Genomic DNA, 18,047 nt, shown 5'->3' with positions numbered 1-18,047 from the left:
GTCTTCAATTAACCTACCATGCATGTTTTTGGGATATGGGAGGAAACCGGAGTACCTGATTTATTTATTTTTTTTGTAAATGGATGGAACCAAATGCTATAAAAGTCTGCTTCCTTTCCCTACCCACCGATAAGGCAGAAGGTTAGTGTTTGTGATATGTGAGACAACGTTTATGTGAATTTTGTCCCAATTCATTGTGATGTAAATTTGCTTCGGTGAAGTTTTAGCTCAATGTTAAGCTTTTTTTTCCTGTCATTGGCTCTTACGTTGTACATACATACTTACATTTGAAGACTAAAATAAATGCTAAAAACCATCAATGCAACAGTGCAAACAACCGTTTACCTTGTTAGCTGTCGCAATGTTGGCATAGACGTATTTTATTGTTTCACTCACGCAGTTGACTGAGAGTTGACTTCACTGACGCTCCGCGCAGTGTTGGCTGAGGCTCGTAGCACGTCAGACGCTAAACATCGTGAAAGCCTCCTTTGCACAATATAATCTTATTCCAAGTGTTGCACTGAGACGACGGGTCCTTCATTTCAACCAAGTTAAGACACACTTTTGTTCACCACCGTTGGGCACAAGCACATCTTCGTGCGTGTTCTTCGTTGATTTTCGCTGCTTCTTCTTCGAGTTGGGCGGACTGTAGGCATCGAGTGGGAACCAAAATGTTTACATTTGAATGATTCCGGGAGAACCGGAACGTTAGTTAGCCCAATCCTAGTCCTATTTGTAAAATGAGCTATGTTCTTAAAAAGAAAAGATTTAAGCTGTTGATGCTTCCTTTTAAATGTCTTTAAATCTGTTCTTGTTTACAACAAATAAAAGCAGTTGTTTTTGCTTTTTTTACCCCCCTTCCTTCCATAACTACAATGTAGCCCATAATGACAACATGTTTGACAGCCTTGGTCTATGCTGCTATTTCTGTTGCTTGGGCAGACGCTGGCATGCCACCTCACTGATCGGCAGAGTTCGATGACACTAGGGTGCCACTGACCTGAACGTTCATGATGCACTCGCATTGGCACTTTTCAGGTACATATCAGATTTGTATCCAGATTTGGAAGAGGCCTAATTACAATCTGAGGATATCTGATTCCAGTCACTTTTCTCTACACTGCCAAGACACATATCCGAATTGTGATACTTGGGACCAATTGCGGAATTGTTTCACTTGAACCATATAATGGTAATCCAGCACAGATGTCACGAGTATGGATTTATTTGATAAAGTTTGATGTGGCCAATGACCAAGCAGAATACTCCTACCTGAATAGAGGTTGTTGGTGAGGCTCCCGTCTCTGCTCGACAGAGTGGCAGTGGGGCCAGGGAATGTGATTCCATAGTAATCCTGCAGTGAGGGCTGAGGGCACAAGACAAGATTGGAACCTAGTCCAAATAAACAAGTCAAGGCGTGGGGGTATGATGATGTAGGCTCACCATTGGTAGTCTGGACTGGAGCATATGGAGATCCTCATATCCATAAATCTGCTGTGAAACAAACATGTATTTAATATCTGAATCGCCCACTGTTTTTTTATTTGTAGTGTGCATGAGAAGTAAAATGACATTTATTTGTAAGAATACAGTGAACCGCCGTTCATTGCGGGGAATATGTTCCACACCCACCCGCTATCAGTGAAAATTTGCAATATAGAAAGACCATTTAAAAAAACAAAAAAATAGTTTTACCCCTCCCACAGGCTTTAAACACATTAAAACCTATTTAAACAGACTTTTTTTAAAACACATGGTTGACATATTTAAATACAAAAAATTACAAGCATAAATATACGAGGGGCAGTCAGAAAGTAATGAGCCCAATTCAATTTAACCTACTAATAGTTGAATTTTTCTCTGATATTTTCTGTTTGTAGTTTAAATACTTGTTTTAAGGTTTATTTGGGGGAAAAAAAAAAAAAAAAAAAAAAAAAAAAAAGGTTTTGACTATTTGACTGTGCTATACCCCTCCTTGAGCCGTCACCTTGTCGTGGTGGAGGGGTTTGTGTGTCCCAGTGATCCTAGGAGCTAAGTTGTCTGGGGCTTTATGCCCCTGGCAGGGTCACCCATGACAAACAGGTCCTAGGTGAGGGACCAGACAAAGCACGGCTCAAAGACCCCTAATGATGACGACAAACAATGGACTTGGTTTTCCCTTGCCCGGACGCGGGCCACCGGGGCCCCCCACTGGAGCCAGGCCTGGTGGTGGGGCTCGAAGGCGAGCGCCTGGTGGCCGGGCCTGCACCCATGGGGCCCGGCCGGGCACAGCCCGAAAGGGTAACGTGGGTCCCCCTTCCCATGGGCTCACCACCTGTGGGAGGGGCCATAGGGGTCGGGTGCAGTGTGAGCTGGGCGGTGGCCGAAGGCGGGGACCTTGGCGATCCGATCCCCGGCTACAGAAGCTGGCTCTAGGGACGTGGAATGTCACCTCTCTGGCAGGGAAGGAGCCCGAGCTGGTGTGTGAGGTCGAGAAGTTCCGACTCGATATAGTCGGACTCGCCTCCACACACACCTGGGGCTCTGGTACCAGTCCTCTCGAGAGGGGTTGGACTCTCTTCCACTCTGGAGTTGCCCATGGTGAGAGGCGCCGAGCAGGTGTGGGTATACTTATTGCCCCCCGGCTCGGCGCCTGTACGTTGGGGTTCACCCCGGTGGACGAGAGGGTAGCCTCCCTCCGCCTTCGGGTGGGGGGACGGGTCCTGACTGTTGTTTGTGCCTATGCACCAAACAGCAGTTCAGAGTACCCACCCTTTTTGGAGTCCTTGGAGGGGGTGCTGGAGAGCGCTCCCGCTGGGGACTCCATTGTTCTGTTGGGGGACTTCAATGCTCACGTGGGCAATGACAGTGAGACCTGGAAGGGCGCGATTGGGAGGAACGGCCCCCCCGATCAGAACCCAAGCGGTGTTCTGTTATTGGACTTCTGTGCTCGTCACGGATTGTCCATAACGAACACCATGTTCAAGCATAAGGGTGTCCACACGTGCACTTGGCACCAGGACACCCTAGGTCGCAGTTCGATGATCAACTTTGTGGTCGTGTCATCGGACTTGCGGCCGCATGTCTTGGACACTCGGGTGAAGAGAGGGGCGGAGCTGTCAACTGATCACCACCTGGTGGTGAGTTGGCTCCGATGGTGGGGGAAGATGCCGGTCCGACGTGGGAGGCCCAAACGTATTGTGAGGGTCTGCTGAGAACGTCTGGCAGAATCCCCTGTCAGAAGGAGTTTCAACTCCCACCTCCGACAGAACTTTGCTCATGTTCCGGGGGAGGCGGGGGACATCGAGTCCGAGTGGACCATGTTCCGCGCCTCCATTGCTGAGGCGGCCGACCGGAGCTGTGGCCGTAAGGTGGTCGGTGCCTGTCGTGGCGGCAATCCCCGAACCCGTTGGTGGACACCAACGGTGAGGGATGCCGTCAAGCTGAAGAAGGAGTCCTATCGGGCCTTTTTGGCCTGTGGGACTCCTGAGGCAGCTGATGGGTACCGGCTGGCCAAGCGGAATGCAGCTCTGGTGGTCGCTGAAGCAAAAACCCGGGCATGGGAGGAGTTCGGTGAGGCCATGGAGAAAGACTTCCGGACGGCTTCGAGGAAATTCTGGTCCACCATCCGATGTCTCAGGAGAGGAAAGCAGTGCACCACCAACACTGTGTATAGTAGGGATGGGGCGCTGCTGACCTCGACTCGGGACGTTGTGAGTCGGTGGGGAGAATACTTCGAAGACCTCCTCAATTCCACCGACACGCCTTCCCATGGGGAAGCAGAGTGTGGGTTCTCTGAGGCGGGCTCTCCTATCTCTGGGTTTGAGGTCACCGAGGTAGTTAAAAAGCTCCTCGGTGGCAGGGCCCCGGGGGTGGATGAGATTCGCCCGGAGTTCCTAAAGGCTCTGGATGTTGTGGGGCTGTCCTGGTTGACACGCCTCTGCAACATCGCGTGGACATCGGGGACAGTGCCTCTGGATTGGCAGACTGGGGTGGTGGTCCCCCTTTTTAAGAAGGGGGACCGGAGGGTGTGTTCCAACTACAGGGGGATCACACTGCTCAGCCTCCCTGGTAAGGTCTATTCAGGGGTGCTGGAGAGGAGGGTCCGTCGGGAAGTCGAATCTCAGATTCAGGAGGAGCAGTGTGGTTTTCGTCCTGGCCGTGGAACAGTGGACCAGCTCTACACCCTCGGCAGGGTCCTCGAGGGTGCATGGGAGTTCGCCCAACCAGTCTACATGTGTTTTGTGGACTTGGAGAAGGCGTTCGACCGTGTCCCTCGGGGAGTCCTGTGGAGAGTGCTTCGGGAGTATGGGGTACCGAACCCCCTGATACGGGCTGTTCGGTCCCTGTACGACCGGAGTCAGAGTTTGGTCCGCATATCCGGCAGTAAGTCGGACTCGTTCCCGGTGAGGGTTGGACTCCGCCAAGGCTGCCCTTTGTCGCCGATTCTGTTCATAACTTTTATGGACAGAATTTCTAGGCGCAGCCGAGGCGTAGAGGGGGTCCGGTTTGGTGGCCTCAGTATTGCATCTCTGCTTTTTGCAGATGATGTGGTTCTGTTGGCTTCATCAAGCCGTGACCTCCAACTCTCATTGGAGCAGTTCGCAGCCGAGTGTGAAGCGGCTGGGATGAGAATCAGCACCTCCAAATCTGAGACCATGGTCCTCAGTCGGGAAAGGGTGGCATGCCATCTCCAGGTCGGGGATGAGATCCTGCCCCAAGTGGAGGAATTCAAGTATCTTGGGGTCTTGTTCACGAGTGAGGGAAGAATGGAACGGGAGATCGACAGGCGGATCGGTGCAGCGTCTGCAGTGATGCGGACTTTGTATCGGTCCGTTGTGGTAAAGAAAGAGCTAAACCGAAAGGCGAAGCTCTCAATTTACCGGTCGATCTTCGTTCCTACCCTCACCTATGGTCATGAGCTGTGGGTCGTGACCGAAAGAACAAGATCCCGGATACAAGCGGCCGAAATGAGTTTCCTCCGCAGGGTGTCCGGGCTCTCCCTTAGAGATAGGGTGAGAAGCTCGGTCATCCGGGAGGATCTCAGAGTAGAGCCGCTACTCCTCCGCATTGAGAGGAGCCAGATGAGGTGGCTGGGGCATCTGATTCGGATGCCTCCCGGACGCCTCCCTGGTGAGGTGTTCCGGGCATGTCCCACCGGGAGGAGACCCCGGGGACGACCCAGGACGCGCTGGAGAGACTACATCCTTCGGCTGGCCTGGGAACGCCTCGGGATCCCCCCGGAAGAGCTGGATGAAGTGGCTGGGGAGAGGGTAGTCTGGGCGTCCCTGCTGAAGCTACTGCCCCCGCGACCCGACCCGGATAAGCGGTAGAGAATGGATGGATGGATGGACTGTGCTATATCCTATTGCAGCTTCCCCATATACATTTTGAAACCTTATGAAAATGTTTAATCGTGGTTCCCCTTCCAAAGCAAGAAATTCAATCACAGCTCTCTGCTTCTGACGGGCATCCAACAATTACCTCATTTTCAAAATGCCTGACAGGAAGAGGACAGGCTAAAACAAAATGTTTTTTAAATAAACCTTCAAACAAGTACTTAAACTACAAACTGTGAACATTTCTGGGGGGAAAAAAATCTATTATTAGTAGGTTCAATTAAATTGGGCTCATTACTGGAATGGATTGATGGCCTTTCATTTAATTTCAATGAGGAAAATTGATCTGATATGCAACTAAATTAAGTAACAAGCTTAGTCACAGAATGAATTAAACTCATAAGTCAAGGTACCACTGTATAGTGATACTTACTGGGTATGCTGGCAGCAGTCCCCCTGGACCCATGATATACTGGTTGGGCAGAAGAGGAGGAACTCCTTGGGACAGGTTAGGTGGGGCTTTACCTGTTAACACAATGACAACATACATTACACAAATGATAATTATAATTTTTTTGGGGTGTGCTTATGTGTGTACCAGTGGAGGAGGAGAGCAGGGGTGTGGTCCTTGGTCCAGAGAGGTTGGATGTGCCAGTAGCTCCATTGGAGCCAAGTCCCAGGGCCGTGCTGGTGGTAGCAGAGTGAAGGCCGCTTGTGCCTGCGATACCGCAGACGTTGCTGCTCATGTTGACCATGCTGGACATGCTCGCCAGGTGGCTGATGCAGCTGCTGCTACTGTTGCTGCTGTTGTGGGCTGAGTGAAGCGCTGAAGGTGGTGGTTGTGACGAAGTGTAGGAGGCGGAGGAGGGAGCGAGAGAGCTCACGCTGCTGTCAATGCTTGTGTACTGAGGAGCAACACAATGTTGATTTGCTGATGTATGTTTGTTGGTATCCATATACTGTTAGTGTGATTTAGCCTACTGATCAATAACTAGGACAAGTTTTGTTTCTTCATGCTTTCAGCTACCAGAATGTCCAAAGTATCTACCAAACGAATTGTTTTCCCAACCAATATTGAGCAAAGACAGGCAGTTTAGATTAGAACAATTTCACAGTACACCACCAATCAAAAAGTTCACAAAAATCACATTCGGCGTATATAATTTTTGACCATATATTGTACGGTTTGATGATCTCATCAAAATGTAATTTTTAGTTAGTTAAACACAAAGCTATCTATTATTCTGTTGTATGAATGGCCGCAGGTGCCATCCATCCATCCATTTTCTGAGCCGCTTCTCCTCACTAGGGTCGCGGGCGTGCTGGAGCCTATCCCAGCTGTCATCGGGCAGGAGGCGGGGTACACCCTGAACTGGTTGCCAGTGGCCACAGGTGCCTGTAGGTTAATTATACTCCCCATCAGCTGCCTCAGGAGTCCTACATGCCAAAAAGGCATCTTGTCTTTGTAGTGTATTCAATTAAATATAGGTTGAACATGATTTGCAAATAATTATATTTTGTTTTGTTTTTATTTATGTTCAACACAACGTCCCAACTTCATTGGAATTGGGGTTCTATATTAAGTAAATGGATGCGCATTAAATATTTTCCTGTCCAGGGGGACCTTCGTTTACAATGGAGTTGCACTCCACACTTGCACATAATTCCAATATCATCATAAAACAATCAAATCACACATTTTCATACACCGTTGTATAAACTAGTTAATTGCACGCAGTTCGTAACCTTCTATGTGGTATGTTGGTACCACCTAAACTGAGGACCCCCTGTAACTAGAATTTATTCAAATGTACTTACGGTGAGAGAATTGGAGCCAAGAGCTGAGGAATGACTGTTGACATGGCTGCAGATACAAGCCAAGAAGAGAATTACATTAAGCATTCATCCATCCATTGTATTGTCTGGGTACTGAACACACTTTGTTCACTCATTTTGCATTTATCCAATTACATTAGGAAAATGTGACAACAGTGAATTTAAGATTGGTAGGGTTGGACATCGTTTGAATTTGAGCGATTCCGGTTCCAATTCCGGTTCCTTATTTCGATTCCGGTTCCAAACGATTCTTGATTCCGATTCTTTTAGGGGGCTGGGTCAAAAAAGTTTGCAGGGTTTAAATAAAGGGTGTCCAAATTCTGACCATCCATTTTCTTAGCAGCCCGCAGTATAAACTAAAATGAACATTTGACTCGGGGTTCTTTAGAACCAGTATCACTATCAAACCTACGAACTAAAAGTCAATGTGTGTGGAACTAACCCAATTGACTTAATATTCATTAATTAATGTTTCATCTAAAAGTTAAATATCGTATTGTTAAAATCGTTATTTGGGACTGATTTAGCACGTCAAATAGTTTATATGTGCAAGTTTTTACTTGACTTCCTGTTATAAGCTTGTAGCCTTTTATTTTGAAGGGTACGCAGCGGAACTCAGCATTTTGGCGCAAAAAGTAACTTCACACGGCACCGGTGATTTCTTTTTTTATTTTAATGCATGGAACCATCCACCCATCCATTTTCTGTATTGCTTATCCTCACTAGGGTGGCGTGCGTGCTGGAGCCGACCCCAGCTATCTTTACGCGAGAGGCGGGGTACACCCTGAACCGATCGCCAGCCAATCACAGGGCACATATAAATAAATAAATACTTGAACTCACATTCACACCTACGGGCAATTTAGAGTCTTCAATCAACCTACCACTCATATGTTTAGGATGTGGAAGGAAACCGGAATACCCGGAGAAAACCCATGCAAGCACAGGGAGAACATGCAAACTCCACACAGAACCCCGGTCCAAAACGCTATAACCCCTTGATTCCTTTCCTTACCCACCGATGAGGCACAAGGTTAGTGTTTGTGATACTGTGAGTCAATTTATATGTGAATTTTGTCCCACTTCATTGTGTGTTGTTCATGTTAAGCTTTTTTTTTTCCTGTCATCGGTTCTTACGTTGGTTTGAAGACTAAAATAAATGCTAAAAGCAATCAGTGCAAAAGTGCAACCAACCGTTTACCTTGTTAGCTGTCTCAATGTTGGCATAGGCGTATTTTATTGTTTCACTCACCCAATTGGCAGAGTTGACTTCACTGAAGCTCTGCGCGGTGTAGGCTGAGGCTCGGAGTGGGTCAGACGCTACACATCGTGAAAGCCTCCTTTGTATAATATAATCTTATTCCAAGTGTTGCAGTGAGGCGACTGGTCATTATTTTTAACAAAGTTAAGACACACTTTTGTTCGTCGCCGCCGTTGGGTATGAGCACGTCTTCGTGCGCATTCTACTTCTTCGTTGGTTTTTGCCGCTTCATCGTTGGTTTTCACCACTTCTTATTCGGGCCCGGAGAACTAGGCATCGAAACTGGTAACCGAAAGTTTTAAATTTGAACGATTCCGGGAGAACCAGAACGTTAGTCCCGGTTCCAATCGGTTCTCGATTCTTGATGCCCAACCCTAAAGCTTCCCAACTAGTAAGACAATTTACAGCTTGAAATGGATTGTTCAGCGCCACAGTGGGTCTGGTATGTGTGAGCGTGTCACCTGTTGAGAGCGTTGAGCTGGCCGGCTGAGGGAAGGTCCTGTGCCAGGCTGGAGAGCGTGGTGGAGCTCTGTGCAGGCAATGTGGAGGGGGCTAAGTGGGAGGAGAGTGCGGGAGCGCAGTTGGTGTTGGCGCTAAGAGACGGAGAGTCAGGCTTTGGTGTGGAGGACGCTGAGGAAACTAAGCAGAGTACGACAGTGCTTATATAAAATAAACTGATTGTATGTACTAAAGTAACTATTTAATATAGTTGATTTTTATTTAGATTTGTCCAATCTAACGTACTGTCTAAAGCTGCAGATGTCCTTACTCCATTCAGACCATTCTAGGGTAGGAAAAACAGAAAACAAAAAAATAAATAAAGATATGTTTAACAGAAAAATCTGCAATATAGCAGGAATATGATAGGTTAACTGCGATATAGCGGGGGATTTACTCACTAAACTGAATAGAAGGAATGATAAACTTCTGTATATCATTTCTCCTCACCATAACCGTTCCAGTGGCTTCTTTGTTCTGGGAGAAGGCCAGACGTGCTTGAGGCGGCAGGGACCCATCATAGCTTCCTCCCACAGTGGAGAAAGGCGGTACAGAGCAGGACGAGATGGTAGAAGTGGTCAGCGACGACGAGGGAGGATTGCTGGAGTTGGCGGGCCCTAGTGAAGAGGGCGTGAGACTGGGGAGTGCCACTGAGGACGAGTGATACACTGGCTCAGACGAGGAGAGGGGCAGAGGGAGGTCGACAGAGAGAGGACTGCCAAGCGACTCACTACAACACAAAGAAAATTAAGACAACTCACTTTATAGATTTCCCAGATAATATAATACTGGTGAAAAAAAAATAATAATAAAGTTTGAACTTGTTTTATATGTGATATCCAACAGTACCTGAGTGGTTTGGAGTACATGCTTGTCTGACTCTGCGTCCCTGGTCCTGATGTGGGTGCAACAGGGCCAGGGGCCGGAGTGGATTCCCTGGATGCTGCACTGACAGCGCTGTCCACAAGTCCAAACTCTGGCAAAGCAGACTCAGAGCCAAAGTCCAATGCTCCAAACTGAAGGTTTATACCAGGGACATCAGTGGAGCCTGGCATTTCTACTGCTGTGGAGGGGATCTGTCACAGGATAGAGGTTTACACATACAATTTATGCCTAATGTTTGATTGAATTCACATAAATATTTGAACCTGCACATCTCTGATATACTGTATTTTCACGACCATAAGGCGCACTTAAAAGTCTTAAATTTTCTCCAAAATGGACGGGGCGCCTTATAATGTGACGCGCCTTATGTGTGCACTGAGTTCCAAAATCTGTAAATGTTGTTGTGTGACTTTGATGGCCGCTCCGCATGACTGACTGGGAGCATTTCCTGCCGACAATATCAGTTTGGCTAAGGACCCCCGAAAATGGCACCTACAAAGAGACACGCCTACGAAGCACAGTTTAAACTGCAAGCTATCAGTTACGAGGAGGAACATGGGAATCGAGAGAATTCAAGATCAACGAATCCATGGTTTGCAAGTGGAGGAAGCAGGAAAACGGCACCATTGCTGAACAGCCCCTCTGCAACGAGACTGACTCCGACAATGACGAGAGGGATCCCGGCATGTTTGATGGAGAACTTGCCGAAACTTCATTTCGGATACAGAAGATGAGGACTTTGATGGATTTGTGGATGAGGATTGATCAAAAAATAACGTGAGCACATTGTTAAAAACTTCAATAAAGTACAACCGAACTCAGTTTTGCTGCCGCTGCCTTTTTAAAAACATACGCTAGCATGCTTTAGCGTGCATTCATGTTTTAAGCTAGCGAATGTTTTAACTTGCGTATGTTTTACCATGCCTGCGCCCAATAATATGGCAGGTGCGCCTTATGTATGTGCAAAATACAGAAATAGACCCCGTAACTGAGACTGCGCTTTTTAATACGGTGCGCCTTATGGTCGTGAAAATACGGTACGTTACTGTTCAGAAGACTTAGGGCATAATTAGATTTTTGAAATCACTACTTCAATAGCTTTGCACATAGAGTGATACCTTGACTTGTGAGTTTGTTTCATGACAGAGTGGTTAGTCAGCTTATGTCAAATGTCAAATGATTTTCCCCCATTGAAATTAATTGAACTGTCATTAATCCGTTCCAGCCCTGTAAAAACACAAACACGGGTTTGCATGCAGACTTTTTTGTCATTCCGATTGAACTGTTTGCATGTGATCTATTCCGATCTACTGTTTACATGGGCCAATAAATTCAATAAAAACAGCTGTTTTACAGACGATGTGACATGCGCAGATCAATGTAAATGTCAAGTAATTTATCAAGATGGAGGTCAATTGTCTATTTAGCACAGTAGTTATGATTGTTTTTATACTTTTATTAAAGCAACAGCTTGATAAAAACAAGTTATAAGTAGTTAAAAACATCTTCGTAGCAGACCAGCTCAGTTATGAAGCCGCCATATTTCCAAGTGCGTAAACGATGACGGCACGGCACATTCACGCCAGGACAGAGCGTGCGCAGAAAGCGCGCATCCTGACACTATTCGGATTCATGGTTTCCATGACGAAAATCTACTTCTGATTGGTTTGGCAAAAGGAATATTCCACCCCTGTGAATCCGAATGAAATTCCATTCGGATTCGGCCTGTTTATTCCGATTAAGGTGTTTATATGGAGCATTTTCATTCGGTTTGGGCTTCTAAACTGATTCTAATTGAAATACAAGGCCCCGTGTAAACGAGGTTACTATGAACACGCAGAGGCGAGAGCCACCCACCAAGCCGCTGGACGTTACGTCCGTATTGCAGCTCTGGCAGCGGGGAGGGCCGTCTTTCTTTGGCAAGGGTTATGTTCCAAAAACTCCTTTTGCCGTCTTGGGGCGCTCTCTTACGTGTACCACACCAGCAGTTACTGATCGGCATGCTGCATTTCTGCGTTTTTTTTTTCTTTTTCCCAGAACTCTCAGTTCCATGAGGCACATTAGGCCACAATTGCGGTTTCTGTAATCTGTAGTTTTTACGGGAGCAGGTGATTGGCCTACTGCCCAACCCCAGCACCTGGTATTCCTAGGTGGTCTCCCATTCAAGTACTAGCCAGGACCGACCCTGCTTAGCTGCAAAGATCGGACAAGATTGGGCATTCCCAGGGTAGTTCTCGGCATTTCTATAGTTGTAGGTTTCTGTCCCCCTATACTGCGAAGAAGAGCATTCACAGCAACCGCAAAACTAATAGCACGATCACTTGCACTGTTCAGTTTCTTGGGAGCCATACTGAGGGATAATTTACAGGAGAAAAAAAAAAGATACCTGTTATATGTGATACAAAGAGTGATATTTACAGCGTGTGAGAAATAGCACAATTGAGCATTCTGTGCAGCTGCCATAAATGTTTGCAAAGAGAAGTATAGTTTGTAAACCCATGCAATATTTTTCAGAAAATTTTGTTAGTGGTAGACTGTATTGTAAGGCAATTTGTTAGTGAACCCAGGTTCCACAAAAAGGTTAAACCTGAATTGCTCCATGTTTTTTTTTATTCACTCGACCAGCAGCTTACCTGAAAGTTGCTCATACCTTAAATTTTGGTTTGCAAGAAAAAATTAATAAATAAAAACAAAAATGAAACAAGCGAGGGCTCGTAAACTGCAAAACTCGCAAGGTGGGGTACTCTTAAGTCAAGGTACCACAGAACTTCATCCTGTAGCCTTACCTTTGAAGTCGGAGGTAGCCTTCGTTTTTGACCTTTCAGTTGAGCCCGCTGCTGCTGTGGTGTCCCGCAGCCCTGAGCATCCAGCCCTGTGCTGGGGGGCGGATGTTTGAGACCAGCAGCTGCCAACACTGGGCCTGCCTGTGCCGACGAGCTGCTGTGCTGCGGAGCAGAGGAGACAGGCGCAGGGGCCGCTTGTTGTTGAGACGGTGGACTGGGCTGACGTGCCAGTGGCAAGGAGGGGCCAGTGTGCCTCTGAATGAGCTGGCTCAGTACAAGTGAAGGCTCTGGCTGGAGGCCAAACTCACCTACACACGCACCGAAACACACAATGATATTAATTGTGTGGAAAAAAGGCACACTTATACATTACTGCACTGCTGAAGGCTTTGACAAGAATACTTACGGCTGAACTGTGAGGATAGTGTGGTGGCGGCGTTAGATTCCGGTGCCTTCATGTCCCAACTGGAGGAAGCGGGTGGAGGTACAGATGGTCCCAGGCTTGGGAGGCGGCTAATTGAAGGGTTGCCTCCTTGGGTGCTGGCTGGATGTGCCACCTGGGACGACGGCAGAGGACCCAAACCAGGACCCTTAAGCTGTTCCAGTATCTGAGCTCCTGCACTGGGTGGAGGCCTCTTGGCTTGGCCCAGGTCTCCAAAACCAGCTCCAAGAACTGATGTCTGGCACAGGTAAAAGGAGGAAGAGTTAGTCTTCCGTGTTTTTGATGACGTGTGCTGTTTGTGTAACACAAAGGAAGATGCTTTCAAGAACAATAATGAGTAACAACTCAAGAAGAGTCTTTTTTTTTTTTTTTTTTACCAGGGCAGCATGAGCATAGCTGGTGCCACCGGTGGTGCTACGGCTGGGGGGAGGCTGATGTTGCTGCTGTGGTGGTTGGTGGTGGTGAGAGTTGGTAAAGACCAGACTCTGTGAGGAGGAGGGTGCTTCTCTTCCACCGACCACAGGCTTCTGCAGCAGAGAGACTAGGTCCAAACTATAAAATGACGATTAGTCAAGTTAAAAATGTTGGAAGACAATAATTCATCCCTCCATACATTTTGTATACTGCATATTGCTTGACCTCATTAGGGTCGCAGGTGAGCTGGAGCCAATCCCAGCTGACTGTGGGTGAGAGACAGGGAACACCCTGGTCTGGTCGCCAGCCAAATGCAGGGCAGTGCTCCGTTTAACAACCAACACTGTAAACTGTACTCCCTCATTAATTGGCCCCCTTTTCACTCACGCAGACAAATTTATTGGTCCATGTTTATCTATAAAACACTTATTGGCATGACCCCACCCTATCTTCGCTCTCTGCTCACCATTCATCCCACCACCCGCACTCTCTGTTCAAGCAGTTTTACTAACCTCTTTGTTCCCCAAGTCTGCACTACTTTGGGTCGATATTTTCAATTTCTGTCCCTATCAACGAGAACATAATCTAATCTAATCTGTAATCTAATGTATTATTTAAATATAACAAGATTATATATAATAATATATAATTTATTATATATATATATATATATATACACACAGTGAGTATGTCAGTATAATCAAACACAGCTAGACTCCAATGAAGGTACAGAACCATTTTAAGGTTGATCAGAAGAAATGGACAGCACCCGAGTTAAATATATGAGTGTCACAGCAAAGGGTCTGAACACTTATGATATTTCAGTTTTTCTTTTTTAATAAATCTGCAAAAATTTCAACAATTCTGTTTTTTTTCTGTCAGTATGGGGTGCTGTGCGTACATTAATGTGGAAAAATGAACTTAAATGATTTTAGCAAATGGCTGAAATATAAAAATAGAGTGAGAGATTTAAGGGGGTCTGAAAACTTTCCGTACCCACTGTGTGTGTGTGTGTATATATAAACAACAGCCAGCTTGTCACCTTTGGCCAGAAGTGATGTGATTCTCAGCAGGAGGCGCGCATGAGGAAGTGAATACTTTGGTCTCTGAGAGCTGCAAGAAAACAAAAACAAACAAAAAGGAGCAATATGACACACCAATCATTTTAATTCCAGGCCTTTCATAAAACTTTTTGTGAGGACTCACACTAACATCTTCATTCCAGTCCTCAGGTCCATATTCTTCAATCGGGTTCCTCCAGTTAGCTAAAGAACAGTAAACAACATGTCGGGGACGAATGAGTGTGTTAACAACACTTGAGCAGAAACCATCTGCCTCAAACACAGTGTACAGTCCACGAAGAGGTATAGTGTGTTCTATGCACACAACACTAACCCATGTCATCTGTATTGTTGTTGGCCGCTGTGTCCCAAGCCTCACTCTGTGTGGTTCCCGTCCCCGCCTCTGAGGTATAGTCTGCGGGATTGAACGTTCTGGGAAATAAAAAAGGAGTGAATAATGTTACAGATTATCGGTGTACACCCATTTTCAGATCTCCCCAGAGATCAGTGGAAACAGGATCCAACTGTGCTCAACTTTGAGCTTCATGCCTAAGGCTGTAAATAATTCTGTAGATGTGACATCTTATTCTTTTTTATAATTACATAAATAGTCAAAAATCTAAAACAACATCAGTTTTTTTTACATTGTGATAGTGTGGTGTTGTCTAGAATTTTGAGATTTAAAAAAAATAATAATTTTACAACAGAGCTGTAGGAGTAAAATGTGGGGAAAGTGAAGCACTGTGAATACTTAGCAGATGTACTGCAAGTCAATAAGCTAATTAAAGGCGTTCCCTTCACTCATTGTAAAATTATACAGATTTCAAATTTCAAATACTGATGAGTGTCAACATACCCCATGCCCTGGGCTGAGAACCTGCTTGCTGCTGGTCCTCTGCCTCTGCCTCTACTTCCAGACCCTGCATAAACATCACCCAAGCATCAGCAACACCCACTTAAGCGATGAGTATAATTTAGTTTAAAAAAAAATTCTCATCTCACCTCGACCACCTTTTGCCCTCCTTCCTCGATCGGAGCCTCTGTCCACTGGTGTCACCTCCACGCCATTTTCCTCTGGACGAACTGCACCTGGTGCAAAGATGCATGGATACAGACGTTACATTAAGGCTAAATGGTGACAGTCGTGTGACACTGAAAATGTATCAAAATGGTATACCCTGTCGGCTTCGGTTGGCCCCTTTGCCCTTGCGGTTTGATGTCGCACGGCCCTTGCTAGCCTCCCTGTCGCCTTTCTTCTCCCGGTTCTCCTTGTTCTCCTTGCTTTCTGAAGGACCCTCCTTCATCAGCGGCTTCTTCTTCCCTACTGTCTCCCATGAGGTCTAAACACAAAGCGTTAGCAAAAGTGTAAAGCTGCCATGTAGTACAAACCCAATTCCAATGAAGTTGGAACGCTTTGTTAAACATAAATAAAAACAGAATACAATGATTTACAAATCATGTTCAAATATAATATATATTTAATTGAATACACTACAAAGACAAGATATTTAATGTTCAAACTTATCAACTTTATTGTTTTTAGCAAGTAATCATTAACTTGGAATTTTATGGCTGCAACAGGTTCCAAAAAAGCTGGGACAGGTGGCAAAAAAGATTGAGAAAGTTGAGGAATGCTCATCAAACACCTGTTTGGAACATCCCACAGGTGAACAGGGTAAATGGGAACAGGTGGGTGCCATGATTGGGTATAAAAGAAGCTTCCCTGAACTGCTCAGTCATTCACAAGCAAAGATGGGGCGAGGTTCACCTCTTTGTGAACAGGTGCGTGAGAAAATAGTCAAACAGTTTAAGGACAATGTTCCTCAACGTACACTTGGAATGTTGGGATTTCATCATCTACGGTCCAAAATATCATCAAAAGGTTCACAGAATCTGGCGAAATCACTGCATAAAAGCGGCAAGGCCGAAAACCAACATTGAATGCCCGTGGCCTTCGATCCCTCAGGTGGCACTGCATCAAAAACCGACATCAATGTGTAAAGGATATCACCACATGGGCTCAGGAACACTTCAGAAAACTAATGTCAGTAAATACAGTTTGGCACTACAGCTGTAAGTCCAACTTGAAACTCTAATATGCAAAGCAAAAGCCATTTATCAACAGCAACCAGAAACGCCGCCGGCTTCTCTGGGCCCGAGCTCATCTAAGATGGACTGATGAAAAGTGGAAAAGTGTTCTGTGGTACGACGAGTCCACATTTCAAATTGTTTTTGGAAATTGTGGGAGTCGTGTCCTCCAGGACAAAGAGGAAAAGAACCATCCGGACTGTTATGGTTCAAAGTTCAAAAGCCAGCATCTGTGATGGTATGGGGCTGTGTTAGTCCCAATGGCATGGGTAACTTACACATCTGTGAAGGCACCATTAATGCTGAAAGGTACATACAGGTTTTGGAGAAGCATATGCTGCCATCCAAGCAATGCCTTTTTCATGGACGCCCCTGCTTATTTCAGCAAGACAATGCCAAACCACATTCTGCACGTCTTACAACAGCGTGGCTTTTTAGTTAAAGAGTGTGGGTACTAGACTGGCCTGCCTGCAGTCCAGACCTGTCTCTCATTGAAAATGTATGGCGCCTTATGAAGCATAAAATACAACAATGGAGACCCCGGACTGTTGAGAAGCTGTAGCTGTACATCAAGCAAGAATGGGAAAGAATTCCACCTACAAAGCTTCAAGAATTATTGTCCTCAGTTCCCAAACGTTTATTGAATGTTGTTAAAAGAAAAGGTGATGTAACACATTGGTAAACATGACCCTGTCCCAGCTTTTTTGGAACGTGTTGCAGTCATAAAATTCTAAGTTAATGATTATTTGCTAAAAACAATAAAGTTTATCAGTTTGAACATTAAATATATTGTCTTTGTAGTGTATACAATTAAATATAGGTTGAACATGATTTGCAAGTCATTATATTCTGTTTTTATTTATGTTTAACACAACGTCCCAACTTCATTGGAATTGGGGTTGTCGTTCAGTGCAGGGGAATAACAGATGGGTTTTTCATAATTCATTTATTCAGTCAGATGATTGGACAATTTCTATCGCACAAGCCTACCATATCCGAGGTGCTCTCCAGGAGGAAGTTGATGGCTCTGCTCACATCCTCGTTGCAGTCATGAAGCGCGACCATACATTCATCCTGGTTCTTGCCAGTAACCTCCATCAGCTGAAGTAAACAACAAACAAAAAAAGAGTGTTAAAAAAATATGGAAGGAAAGTCAGTCATTTCTTCCATCACAGTCTGTGATGACATTTACACAAATTGTTGTCTTGCCAATTATCAAATTAATATAATTGGAACACAGCATATGTTGTTGAGTTAAGCTTCTACAGTGATTTAATCAATCATCTCGAAAAACCTTGACCGACTACAAAACCCAACAAGTATGAGTATACATATGTACTGAAAATTAAACATTTGTTAGACAATGGTCATGTAATACCATACTCTAGAATTTATTGGCACGGTGGCCGACTGGTTAGAGCGTCAGCCTCACAGTTCTGAGGACCCGGTTTCAATCCCCGG

At 45.7% G+C, this 18,047-nt stretch overlaps 1 protein-coding gene across 2 annotated transcripts in view; it reads right to left on the bottom strand.

The window, feature by feature from the left end:
- Positions 1–18,047, bottom strand: part of ubap2a (ubiquitin associated protein 2a) — a 30,394-nt gene that overhangs the window by 8,032 nt on the left and 4,315 nt on the right. For both annotated transcript variants that reach the window (XM_061783922.1, XM_061783921.1), the window contains exons 4-22: positions 17,577–17,687; positions 15,676–15,838; positions 15,501–15,587; positions 15,355–15,418; positions 14,833–14,930; positions 14,644–14,702; positions 14,480–14,550; positions 13,401–13,575; positions 12,988–13,261; positions 12,585–12,889; positions 9,763–9,989; positions 9,364–9,643; positions 9,160–9,199; positions 8,877–9,054; positions 7,137–7,182; positions 5,917–6,223; positions 5,752–5,843; positions 1,444–1,494; positions 1,273–1,366 (exon numbers count right to left, since the gene is read on the bottom strand). In XM_061783922.1, the coding sequence (XP_061639906.1) occupies positions 1,273–1,366; positions 1,444–1,494; positions 5,752–5,843; positions 5,917–6,223; positions 7,137–7,182; positions 8,877–9,054; positions 9,160–9,199; positions 9,364–9,643; positions 9,763–9,989; positions 12,585–12,889; positions 12,988–13,261; positions 13,401–13,575; positions 14,480–14,550; positions 14,644–14,702; positions 14,833–14,930; positions 15,355–15,418; positions 15,501–15,587; positions 15,676–15,838; positions 17,577–17,687 (2,722 nt within the window). The remainder of the gene's footprint in view (positions 1–1,272; positions 1,367–1,443; positions 1,495–5,751; positions 5,844–5,916; positions 6,224–7,136; positions 7,183–8,876; positions 9,055–9,159; positions 9,200–9,363; positions 9,644–9,762; positions 9,990–12,584; positions 12,890–12,987; positions 13,262–13,400; positions 13,576–14,479; positions 14,551–14,643; positions 14,703–14,832; positions 14,931–15,354; positions 15,419–15,500; positions 15,588–15,675; positions 15,839–17,576; positions 17,688–18,047) is intronic.

Source organism: Phyllopteryx taeniolatus, chromosome 9 (assembly GCF_024500385.1).
Source record: "Phyllopteryx taeniolatus isolate TA_2022b chromosome 9, UOR_Ptae_1.2, whole genome shotgun sequence".
Taxonomy (NCBI): Eukaryota; Metazoa; Chordata; class Actinopteri; order Syngnathiformes; family Syngnathidae; genus Phyllopteryx; species Phyllopteryx taeniolatus.
This window is presented reverse-complemented; position numbering and strand designations above follow the sequence as displayed.